At 38.2% G+C, this 13,093-nt stretch overlaps 1 protein-coding gene across 3 annotated transcripts in view; it reads left to right on the forward strand.

Moving 5' to 3' along the window:
- GTF2H2 (general transcription factor IIH subunit 2) overlaps positions 1–13,093 on the forward strand; it is a 42,912-nt gene continuing 29,819 nt past the window's right edge. The window contains exons 1-10 of one of the 3 annotated variants that reach the window (XM_013984847.2): positions 1–169; positions 3,452–3,534; positions 4,574–4,651; positions 4,976–5,012; positions 5,224–5,310; positions 6,212–6,262; positions 6,742–6,796; positions 10,034–10,139; positions 12,461–12,551; positions 12,707–12,794. In XM_013984847.2, the coding sequence (XP_013840301.1) occupies positions 3,479–3,534; positions 4,574–4,651; positions 4,976–5,012; positions 5,224–5,310; positions 6,212–6,262; positions 6,742–6,796; positions 10,034–10,139; positions 12,461–12,551; positions 12,707–12,794 (649 nt within the window). In that variant the 5' untranslated portion in view covers positions 1–169; positions 3,452–3,478. 3 annotated transcript variants of the gene reach the window in all.

Consider the following 13,093-nt stretch of genomic DNA (forward strand, 5'->3'; position numbering starts at 1 on the left):
ACCCTAAATCATCCTCAAGGTTGCCAAGGCCTCGGAGCGCCCTGCTTCGGCAACCATTCCTCGCAGCAGCCGGAACGTTTCTGCGTAGCTGCCGCGCACGGCGGAAGGACTTCTCCGGCGCTCCCAGGACTGAGAGGGGCTTCCGGCAGAGCGGTGTCTGGCAGGAGCGGTGAGTCCGCGGTGGAGGTTTTCGCTGAGCCAAAGCAGTAATGCACTGCTTGGGATGCACCCCGACGGGAGGGGCCTTCCCGCCCGCGGACGGAGGCTGAATGGCCGCGATTGGCCTCGCGGGCTACACCTGAGAGTGGGTGGGAGCGTGTGGAGAGGAGGAGGGCAACTTCCGTTTATAGGGAGCAGTCTGGCCTCCTTCTCCAAGGCAGAGCTCAAGTTTAGGGAATTGTGGTCCTGGGTTCTGATTCGTGACTAACCTCCGGCTATGTGTCTTCTAGAGAGTTGCCAATCTTTGAGCCTCGAATTACGCACCTGAAAAGTAGGACAATTATCACTCTTGCCAGTCGCCCAGCGCTTGGCAGGGTCAGGTGTTAGGGAAAGCGTCACAAATTACAACATTTGGTGCAGATCTCTTTTGTTTGCATTTAGCATTCTGAGTACCTGTGAAGGAAACCCACCGCCAGGCTTCTCCTGGGGGAAGTGGCTTTTGTGGGGTTGGATTTCCAGGAAACGGGTCAGCAGTATTTGTAAGAAGATGGAATATTGAGCAGGCATCGGCAGTTGGAGATACTGACTTAAGAGGTCACCAAGTACATCTTTCTCCAGGCTGTATAAATCCCTTCTCTATTAATAGCGTGCGTTGTAAATGTCCAGTTTCCCTTTGAACATCTGAAGTTATAGGGATCTTAATACCTCTGTCCTTGCCCTGTAATTTCCCATTGCAGGCAACTCTAATTAAGAAGTCCTTTTATGCAGTGAGCTAGACGTGCTGCCGCTTGCAGTTTTTTGCTCATTAGTTCTCACTTTATTTCTGAACTTTCAGAGAATTAAAGGTAATAAACTAAAAATAGAATTTAAATATTGATGTGATGGATATCAGTAGCCAAGTCTTTAAGAATGCAAGCTTTGGATTTTTTTGACATTTACAAGAAATACACAAACACCTCCATGGAAGACCAAAAAGTTCAACTTAGTCATTGTATGCTATGTTATGACACCCATCATTAAACCTACAAGGCACCACCATAGTGATTGAAACAGCGCAGATGTCAGCATTAAGTCACATGTTGTTATTTCAGAATACTACAGTGGATCAGTTGATTTCCTGAAACAAATAAGTCTCTTTCAATACCAGTGAATGACTTTTAAATTCAGAGACACACAGAATGTTAACAAATAATATCTGATGATAGCAGGTGCCAGAGAAGGTAGCGATGCCATTACAGCAGTCTCCAACTTGTCAATAGATTTTAATTCCAGAAGTCCATTTATAAGTGATTTATTTAGATTTTTAAGTACATTTTTCATTTTTTTAATTAAAAAAAAATTTCGGCCATGCCTGCAGCACGTGGAAGTTCACAGGCCAGGGATCAAACCTGCACCACAGCAGCAACCTAAGCCACTGTGGTGACAATGCTGGATCCTTAACCTGCTATGTCACAAGGGAACTCCTTCAGTATATTTTTCTATAGAAACAATGAAATAAATGGAAGTTGAAGTCTTGGTTTGGTCCTCATCACCAAAATTAACCTTTTCCTTGACAGTGATGGGATTTGTTTTGTCTTTAATGTTTTGGCACTTAGGATTCCTTTGATCCTTCATTTATGGAAAAAGAAAGTTGGGAGTGACAGTGTGGTTTGGTGAGGGAGGAGGTGTGGATGTGACAGGATGTTTATTACTTGGTTATGCTTAATAGGTTCCTCCCAACACCAATTTTATCCTTTTTTTTTTGCTTTTTAGGGCCGCACCTGCGGCATATGGAGGTTCTCAGGTTAGGGGTCAAATCGGAGCTATAGCTGCTGGCCTACACTACAGCCATAGCAACGCAGGATCTGAGCGGCGTCCGCCACCTACACCACAGCTCACAGCAGTGCCAGATCATTAACCCACTGAGTGAGGCCAGGGATCAAACCTGTCAGATTTGTTAACTGCTGAGCTGCGAGGGGAACGCCTATCCCTCATTATTAAAGAAATACATGTTCATATTGAAAATATGAAAATACGGAAAAGAATAAAGAAAAAGCTAGTCATCCTTAATCTTATCTATCATCCAATCAAAACCATTTGTCCTATTTATTAAATTACTAGATATTTCCTTTTAATAGTTTGGTTTATAGTGTAAGTTTATTATTGGGCTTTTTGTTTTTTGTTTGTTTATTTGTTTGGGCTGCAGCATGCGGCAGCTTGATGTAGGTTGCAGGCAACATTAGTTCCCAGACCAGGGTCTGAACCTAGGCTGCAGCAGTGAAAGCTCTGAATCCTAACCAGTAAACCACCAGGGAACTCTAGTGGAGGCTTAATATTGTGTTCTTCTTTTGAATTATAACCCATAAGCTTTTATCATTTATGAATAATACTAAGTTTCATTTAAAAACTTGATTATGAGAAAATTCATATAAACACAAGGTGGAAGGGTAGTACAAAGGTGAAACTGTATCCATCTTTCAGCTATAATAATCAGCCATTGTGGCTAATCTTGTTACATCTACACCTGTATCCACATCCCATAATTCTATGGTCCTGTCCTATGACACATCTTCAATACCTTTTTTTTTTTTTCATTTTTTGGCCACACTCAAGGCGTATGGAAGTTTCCAGGCCAGGGATTGAATTGGAGTCCCAGCTGCACAAGGGCAAAGCCAGAGCCTTTAACTCAATGTACCTCTAAAGCAACCTAAGCCACCACTATCTCATTCCTAACCCACTGCACCATGGTGGGAACTGCAATACGTTTTTGGGGTTTTTTAATCATAAAGAAATACTTGTTTCTATTGATGCCAAATCTGTGCATAAATATTCATATTCTTTCTTGGGGATGGGAAAAAGAATCCCAGGAGGATTTTACCTCTTTTCACTCAACTGCAATTATTGAATAAATTGCAAAAAATAAGATGACTTTGGGGGGTTCCTGTCATGGCTCAGCAGTAAAACCTAACTAGTATCTGTAAGGACATGGGTTCAATCCCTGGCCTTGCTCAGTGGGGTTGTCCTGAGCTGTGCTGTAGGTCACAGATGCAACTCAGATCCTCCATTGCTGTGGCTGTAGCATGGGCTGGCAGCTACAGCTCCAGTTCAATCCCTAGCCTGGAAACCTCCATATGTCTCAGGTGCTGCCCTCAAACAAACAAACAAAAAGAATAAGATGACTTTACATTCTGAGCTTTTTTTTTTTTTTTTTTTTTTTTTACTTTATATGTTTGCTTCCTTCTCTTTTCAAATTTAATTATATACATTTGGTGAACACATCTTTAATAAATTCACAATCTAATGATTTTTACAGAATATTGAATAATACAGTAAGAAAAAAATGGATGAAGAGCCTGAAAGAACTAAGCGATGGGAAGGAGGCTATGAAAGAACATGGTAAGTAGGGCATTATTACCATTATTAATCCCTTCTCTCTTAGAATTTCTCTCTCTCTCTCTCTCTCTTTTTTTTTTTAAGGGACATATCCTTGGCATATGGAGGTTCCCACGCTAGGGGTTGAATTGGAGCTGCAGCTGCTGGCCTAGGCCACAGCAAGATTGGATCTGAGCCGAGTCTGCAACCTACACCACAGCTCATGGAAACACCAGATCCTTAACCCACTGAGCGAGGCCAAGGATTGAACCCACGTCCTCATGGATACTAGTCAGATTTGTTTCCACGGCACCACAACGGGAACTCCCTTAGACCTTTCTTCTTTGGAGGGGGGAGGCCAAGTCTGAAGCATGTGGAAGTTCCCGGGCCAGGGATCAAAGGGATGGACCCCGGACCACAGCACTGAGCAAATACAGCAGTGACAATACTGGATCCCTAATCCACTGAGCCACCAAGAAAGTCCAGTTTGTTTGTTTTTTTAACAATTTTATTAGAGTATATTTTACACATGTTAAAATTCCCCTCTTTCCTATATATAATTCAGTGGTTTTTAGAGAATTTACTAAGTTGTTCAATCATAAGCATGAATCAGTTTTAGAACATTTTCACCATTCCTCATGCCTATTTACAATTAATTCCCTTCCCACCTCCAGCCCTAGGCAACTGCTAATCTATATAGTTTCTCTCTCTATAGATTGGCCCTTTCTGGACATTTCATGTAAATGTAATCATAAGATGTGTTCAGTTGTGTCTGACTTTTTTAACTTACCATACTAATTTCAAGTTCATCCATGTTGTAGCATGTATCAGTAATTCATTCCTTTATATTGCTAAACACAGTATTCTTTTGTATGATTATCCCATATTTTATTTGTCCATTCACCAGTTGATAGATGTTTCGATTATTTATAATTTTTGGCTGTTCTGAATAATGCACTTGTGAACATTCAGGTGCAGATCTTTGTGTGGACATGTGTGTTCATTTCTGTTGGGTTAATACATTTTTAGTTTATCTTTTCAAACAAGTAATTATTGCTTATAGGGAGATTCTTAAAGAAGATGAATCAGGATCTCTTAAAGCTACAATAGAAGATATTCTCTTCAAAGCAAAGAGAAAAAGGTATGTAAAATTTTTTATGGGTTAAAAAGGTAAAATATATTCCTTTAAGCTTTCTGGCCACCTGTGCCCACAACTCAGTACGTCATTTCAATTGTGTTTCCAGGAAGCTGTCCTATAGCCTTCTAAGTAGTGCAAAGGAACCAGCAACCTATTGCTTCAGAAGGGAAAATGATTTTTAGGGATGATCCAAAATGCCCATAGTTGTATGCATCCTGTAAATTAATAATTTCCTTCACTAAAAAAATACTGGTTAGTTGAAAAGTTGTAGTGATTTTTCAGGTAGTATATGCTATTCTATTAAAATGGTTTGTGTAATTTTAACAGGGTAATTGAGCACCATGGACAAGTTCGACTTGGAATGGTATGTTATTCTTTTTTTCTTCTGCTAATACAGAACTATAGCTTAATAGAATAAACAAGGGTAAAATGACAAACTATTTAAAAGAATATATTAAAAATATATGTGTAGAATATATGAATACTAAACACCATTTTTACTTTTTGGTCAAAAATGTTTTTGGAAATTGTTGTCATGTGTGGGTTTTTTTTTTTTTTTTTTTTTTTTTTTGTAGATGCGCCATCTTTACGTGGTAGTAGATGGATCAAGAACAATGGAAGACCAAGATTTAAAGCCAAATAGACTGACATGTACTTTAAAGGTATACTAAAATCATTTAATTTATACCGTGAGGAAGGATGCTGAATTTGAAAGAAATACTTTTAAAGAGTGCAATCTTTTTTTTTTTTTTTTTTTTTTTGGAGTTAAATACATACTTTAGCTAAGTAGAAATGCTACCAGATCATTTATGGAAATGGTGTACTAAAATAGCTAATTACTGATGCCTTTAATTTCTACCGTTCCACGCCATGTTAGAATCTTGCTTTGTCAGTTATCCCTTTTCTTTATTGAATCTTCGTTTTCCTTTGAGTTACTTGAATCAGTCTTCTCAGCTTATAAACACATTCAGATTATTCCTAATTTATTGAAACCCAGCCTCAACTCTGCTCATTTCTCCTTGTCCTTTTTGGATCTTTTCCTTGTTTAGATTGTTTTTGTCTAAGCGGTTCCATCTTTTAAGGCCTAACTTAGCTGTCTCATCACTTACCACTTCAAACTCAGGTTTATTTAATATGTTAATTTTTGTTTATGTAATATTTTTACTACCGGACATTTTTTGAAAATCTGGAAACTTAACAATCTTGAGAAGAGGACTTCTTATTGTGGTGCAGCAGAGGCAAATCCAGCTAGTAACCATGAGGTTTCAGGTTCGATCCCTGACATTGCTCAGTGGGTTAAGGATCCGGTGTTGCCGTGAGCTGTGGTGTAGGTCACAGACTTGGTGTGGATCCTGCATTGCTGTGGCTGTGGTGTAGGCCAGCAGCTGTAGCTCTGATTGGACCCCTAGCTTGGGAACTTCCAAGTGCTGTGGGTTCAGCCCTAAAAAACAAACAAAAAAAATCATGAGAAGAAATGCTTGATAAATAAATTTTGCACAGCATGTTCTCTATGGTTGTTACTTTGCCCTTATCTAGTATTTCTTTTTTGTGTTCTTTAAACAGTTGTTGGAATACTTCGTAGAGGAATATTTTGATCAAAACCCTATTAGTCAGGTATGTGGATAAGTGCCGTAATTTAGAATTAGAATACTGATATTATCGCCAAATATAATTTTTAAAACACTGGACGTATATTCTATCAACTATTAAGTGATTCAGGGAGTTTCCCTGTGGCGCAGGGGGTTAAGGATCCAGTGTTATCATGGTAGTAGCTCAGGTTGCCGTTGTGGTGTAGATTCGATCCCTGGCCTAGGAACTTCCACATGCTGTGGGTACAGCCAAAAAAAAAAAAAAAAAAAAAGCAAATAAACTATTAAGTGATTCAGATTGTGTACAAGTTTCTGGGACACTTATCAATGGTAAGCAAGATAATTGAAAGTTAGAACAATGTATAGTGAACCCATAGCTAAACTTACATCAGAAGTTTCTCACATGTTACGTATTCCTTTTGTAATTAGTATTTTATTTACATACATTCTTGTCAAGAAGAAATAATTTGTTAAATTAATAATCATTTTTGTTTTTATTTTGAGATTGGAATAATTGTAACAAAAAGTAAAAGAGCTGAAAAACTGACTGAACTCTCAGGTATGCATAAAATTACTTTTACAGCCCTTAAGAACTTTGCTTTATTTACCCAACCTTGTAACTCTGTTTTAAGGTCGCCTAATAAGTAAAATGAAGCCTTCCTGCGTGTTCTCTAGGTAAAACATTTCGAAAATCCTCTGTTAAACTCTCAGTCTCTAAGAGGATCTGCACAGTGGTGAAGAGTATTACCGTGAACATAAATGTGTTTATTCTTATCCTGAAAGTATTTCATTGTAACCACTCAGAAGATTCACTTTCTTAAAATTAATTTTTAAAAGCTAAACAAAGAGTATAAAAATTGAATTGTAGTTGGTTTTGAATGATTTGAACATTTAAAGAACAAAGAGTATAAAAATTGAATTGTAGTTGGTTTTGAATGATTCGATTTTCTGCTTGCATGACTTCCCTAACTGAATTTTATTCTCTTAAAATAATGGAAGATTTTATTTGCTTTGATTTATGCTATTATAAACTTACATGACTAATTCTATTTTCTTTTCTGTAAAATACACTATCCCTTAAATGTGATTCACAACCTTTCACCCTTAGCAGTGTGCATATAAACTACATACTTACATCATTAATAGTTTTTCATTATTGCGGTAAGGAATGATCCAAGAAACTCAGATGGGAGTAATCAAATCACAAAGAGTTTAAGGGCAAAGGGGGAATTACTGGCTCATGTTGAAAGCTGGGCTGATTTCTCAGGGGTCTTGGCTGTGTCTGTCTTTATTCTCTGATAGTCTTCGGAGAGATGAAAAGATGTTTATTAATAGCCCCAAGTCTACCTGACCTTCCTAATCTGTAGCCTCAGCACAAGTGCCAAAAAGGATGTTTATTGACCCTGACTGTGATCTGTCCATCCATGGCGGCCAAGGGAATGAAGTATTTTCTTGGTAGGCCTGGATTACATGTCTGTGCCTGGAGTGGGATAGAAGCAGGGTAAGTTCCACCCGAACCACATGGTCTAAACTGGATGATTATGCAGTGAGGGAAGGATGATTCCCCCTAGGAAAGGATGTAGGACCTCCCGCACACCCCCACATTAATAGCAGCATTTTATGGGTGCTAGGGAAGTCATATGTACAGCAATGAAAAATCCTCTGTAGATTCTTATAGGCCTCTTAAAGTACCCTCTCTCCTTCTGATCAGAATCACTGCTATAAACCCAAGTATGTTTTTTTTTTAATACTCATAACACAATAGGAGATTTTAAAAGTTTTTTGTGTGGTATGATAGAAAGAAAAGTGGATAGAGAGTTGGGAGATCTGGGTGTGAGTGCTAGTCCTGCCATCAGGTAGGCACATGTCTTTGTGCAAATCATTTAACATCTTAGATTTGTTTCTCAGTTATGAAATGAAGGGTTTGGATTTAAGCGCTTTTCACTTCTAAAATTCTGTGATTCCAAGAATAAATACTTGCAATATTCCGCTGACCCTTGAAAAACTTGAGGGGTGGGGGTGCTGACCCTCTGCACAGTTGAAAGTCTGTGTGTAAATTTACAGTTGGTTCCATATCCGTGAATTCAACCACCTGCAGGTAATGTAGTGCTGTAGTATGTACTTAGTGAAAAAACTGCATGTCAGTAAACCCCCATAGTTCAAACCCTTGTTATTCAAGGGTCCACTGTATATTAAATATGGCAAGTGATTAATATTTTAAAACAAATAAATAAGAACACCAAGAAGCTCCAAGCAGATAAATAGGCAAAGAAGACAGATAATTCATACCAGAATAAAAAGAGGAACTAAATAACTATTAAAAAAGTTTGACAGAAATTGACAGAACATCGTAAATCTACTATAATAGAAAAAATAAAAATCTTTTAAAAAAAGAAAAAACAAAGGTTAGCCAAACTAGTGTTCAAAAAAAAAGGCCCACTCAACAGCATTTTTTAAATGTATTTTAAATTATCAAAGTGAAGTTTCAATATATGCGTTGCTAAATCATGGAGAAACTGTTACTTACAGTGCTGATAGTCTGGTTAATTTCTTTAACATTTTCTGGAAAAAAGCCATAAAAACATTCCTTGGAATTATACTTAGGAAAGAATAAAAAGCCTCACTCTACAAATACACTATTTGCAACAGTATGTATAATAGTGACAAGTTGGAAGTAACTAAAACATTCAACAGTAAGAAGTTAGTTTGGTAAATTACACTGTATGATAAACTCAATTTAATGAGTTTTCATTATTGTTAATTAATATGAAGACAGTGTTGAAATAGGAGGAAATATCTGAAGAATATCATATTTTGTTGCATCCCAGATTCTGTCATTTGTAAGATATCTTTATGAGCCATCAAGAAGGAAATACTCTGAGTTCCCAGGACTCAACATCATCACTCCTGTGGCTCAGGCTTGGGTTCAGGCCCTGGCCCAGGAACTTATGCATGCCACAGGTGTGGCCAGAATAAATAAATAAATACATAAATAAAAGAAAACACTCTAATAGTTAACCTTTGACTCAAAGTCAAATGATACGTGAATTGTTTGACATGCCTCTCAACTATTGTAAAGAATTTGGCAGTTTCTCTTCCCTTCATTTGTATTGCTTAGCATGAGACAGACAATCTTTTCAGATGTTATTTCAGTAACAGGACATAACACAGTTTTGTCTCTTTGTGAAAATCCTTCTTTCTTAGGTCTTATAAAGCACTTTTTTTTTCTTCTCCCTGAAGAAAAAGATGAAATTCTTTTATCAATGAGTTCTTTCTTCACCAATAAAAAAATTAACATTTCACTGTTGCATTCCATGCCTTTCTACGTAAAAAGATAACCTTTTGTATAAACTTTTCTAAAAGCTCTTTTTATCCCAATTAAATATGAGTAGCACAAACAATGCACATGATGCAGTTGAAGTAGCAGCACATCAGCAGCATTCACAGGTTCATACAGGAGCAGTGACAGCTATGTTACAAACGCTGCCTGGCTGCCAGTGATTATCAGATACATTATGATGATGTTGAAATGTGAACGTATGTTAGTATTCTTACCACAGTGGCTTGGGTTGCTGCTGTGGCTTTGGTTTGATCCCTGACCTGGGAACTTGTATGTGTTGTGGGCTCAGCCAAAAAAAAAAAAAAATTCTGATATAAAAGTTCAATTTGCTAAAAATGTTAATTTTAGAGATTCTCTTGTTTAACATCATAGGTATGTAAATTTGGGAGAAAGATAAATTTCCATAATGTATATATAGATTTTTATTAAAAGTAGATTATTCTATTTCTGTTTTAGGAAACCCAAGAAAACACATAACGTCTTTGAAGAAGGCTGTAGATATGACTTGCAATGGAGAACCATCTCTTTATAACTCCTTAAGCATGGCTATGCAGACTCTAAAGTTAGTATGTTACACTTTTTTTTTTTAGGATTGCATATGCAGCATATGGAAGTTCCCAGGCTAAGGATAGAATCAGAGCTACAGCTACCCACCTACCCCAGAGTCATAGCAATGCCAGATCCAAGCCAAGTCTGCAACCTACACCACAGCTCATGGCAACACCGGATTCTTGACCTATTGAGTGAGGCCAGAGATTGAACCCCTGTCCTTATGGATACTAGTCGGGTCCATTATCGCTGAGCCCCATTCAATGGGTTAGGGATCCGGTGTTGCCGTGAGCTGTGGTGTAGGTCACAGACAAGGCTTGGATCCCACCTTGCTGTGGCTATGGTATATGGTGTAGACTGACAGCTGTAGCTCTGATTTGACCCCTGGCCTGGGAACGTCCATATGCTGTGGGTGCGAGCCTAAAAAGCAAAATAAAAAACAAAGCTGTAGCAATATTGGTGGTACAAAAGAAAATTTTTTTTTTTTTGATCTTTTTTCCTTTTCTAGGGCCGCTCCTGCGGCATATGGAGTTTCCCAGGCTAGGGGTCTAATCGGAGCTGTAGCTGCCAGCCTACGCCAGAGCCACAGCAACACGGGATCCGAGCCTCATCTGCAACCTACACCACAGCTCACGGCAACGCTGGATCCTTAACCCACTGAGCAAGGTCAGGGATTGAACCTGAAACCTCATGGTTCCTAGTCGGATTTGTTAACCACTGAGCCACGACGGGAACTCTAATACAAAAAAAAATGTTAAAAGAATAAGTATTTTATTGTGGAATTTGGTATAATAACTGAGTTTGTGTATTTATTCATTTTTATTAACTTATTTTGTGAATTAATATCTTACTTTTCTAGCAAGTTTAACTATGTGGAATATAGGTGAGACCCCAAAGAAAGTATTCAGTTTAAAGTTTATGTATTTTATCCCTGGATAATCTGTCCTCAATCATATTTTTTGTTTGTTTGTTGTTTTTTAGGGCTGCATCTGCAGCATATGAAAGTTCCCAGGCTAGGGGTCACATTGGAACTGTAGCTGCTGGCCCACCACAGCCACAGCAATGCTGGATCTGAGCTGCATCTGCGACCTTCATTGCAGCTCACTGCAACGCCAGATCCTCAACCCATGGAGTGAGGCCAGGGATGGAATCCTAATCCTCGCTGGATCCCAGTCGGATTCATTACCACTGAGCCACAATGGGAGCTCTCCGACTCAGATTTTTATACCTTAATATAATAGATATGTTTTTAGTTTTAGAGTAGATGAGAAGGAGGTAACACACATAGTAAAGGTAGGTACAATAGCAGCATCTATGAATGAAAGCTGAGCCTAGCAATGAAGATATAAGCAGGAAAGCTATAAATAACTGAAAAAGTAGTTCCAAAAAGCATAGAAATCTCTCTTTGGTATAGAGGAAAACAGCTTGTCACATCTTAAAATCCCAACAGAGTTCCTGTTGTGGCTCAGTGGTAACAAATTTGACTGGTGTCCATGAGGATTCAGGTTCGATCCCTGGCTTCATTTGGTGGGTTGGGGATCAGGTGCTGTTGTGAGCTGTGGTGTGGGTCTCAGACTCAGCTCAGATCCCCCATTGCTGCGCCTGTGGTGTAGGTCATCTGCTGCCGCTTTGATTCAATCCCTAGCCTGGGGAACTTCCATATGCCACAGGTGTAGACCTAAAAAGCAGCAAAACCCCAAAACCCATAAGCCATCATTTTAATTAAATGAAACACAAACATTAACGTATGTGAGTATTACGGCTCAATCACCATGAGGTTAATTTGTAGTCTTTAAAAAAGAAGTATGTGGAGTTCCCTTGTGGCATAGCAGGTTAAGGATCTGGTGTTGTCACTGCAACAGCTCAGGTCCCTGCTGTGAAACAGGTTCAATCCCTGGCCCTGGAACTTCCTTTTGCAAGCATGGCCAAGCCATACATACGCACCTTAAAGTTGATTTATGTGGTACTGGTGTATCTTCCAGTGTACACTGTAGACTTTGTATGAAACAGATCTATTAGAATGTTAAGCCTCATGGTGTCAGGAACTTGCTGGCTTTGTCTGCCACTCTATCCCTGGAACTGAAAAGAGTAGTCAATAAATATTTATTGAATGAATAAGTGGGTCCATGATTTGTCTTTAAGTGTGTAGCTAATTTTAGAAAAATTTACATTCAGGTGTCTAGAGTATGCTCACAATTCATTCCTTTGCAGTGTTGAAACAAATGAGGTATTCTATAGTCTAAATGTGTAAACCGTGTGTCCTGTTCGTTCTGGGTAAGTTTTTATTAGTGTAATCTGTTAGGCCTCATTGGAATGTGTTTTATCTTTCTTTAGACACATGCCTGGACATACTAGTAGAGAAGTCCTCATCATCTTTAGCAGCCTCACAACTTGTGACCCATCTAATATCTATGATCTAATCAAGGTAGAGCCAATAATTTCTTTATAATCAAAGTTACAATTCTAAAACAAATTCTGGAGTGAATTTATTGCTAGTTTTCAGAGCAGTCTATGTTTTCAAACACATTAATTCGATTTTTTTTTCCCTCAAAACTTTCCATTTCCTTGGATTTTACGAAGACCCTAAAGGCGGCTAAAATTAGAGTGTCTGTTATTGGATTGTCTGCAGAGGTTCGGGTTTGCACTGTGCTCGCTCGTGAAACTGGAGGTATATATCTAGAATCTTCAATAGTTACTTATCATGACTATATAAAAAGTAACTATTAATTAGGATGTTTTCATCTGTTTTTAAGCTGCTAAACTTAAATCAGTTCATGTCCTGAGTCCAAAATATGGGTAGTCATATTCAATATATCATGGGTTCTATAAGATATCTCAAAATGCAAGGAATTTTCAATAGTTATGTCAGTGTTTAAAGCATTGTAACTTTTGAAAAGCTAGAAATTTCACTATATATAATTCTTAGTGAAGATCTTATAAATTAGCTTTAATTAAATTGTAATTACA

Source organism: Sus scrofa, chromosome 16, assembly GCF_000003025.6.
Source record: "Sus scrofa isolate TJ Tabasco breed Duroc chromosome 16, Sscrofa11.1, whole genome shotgun sequence".
Classification (NCBI taxonomy): Eukaryota; Metazoa; Chordata; class Mammalia; order Artiodactyla; family Suidae; genus Sus; species Sus scrofa.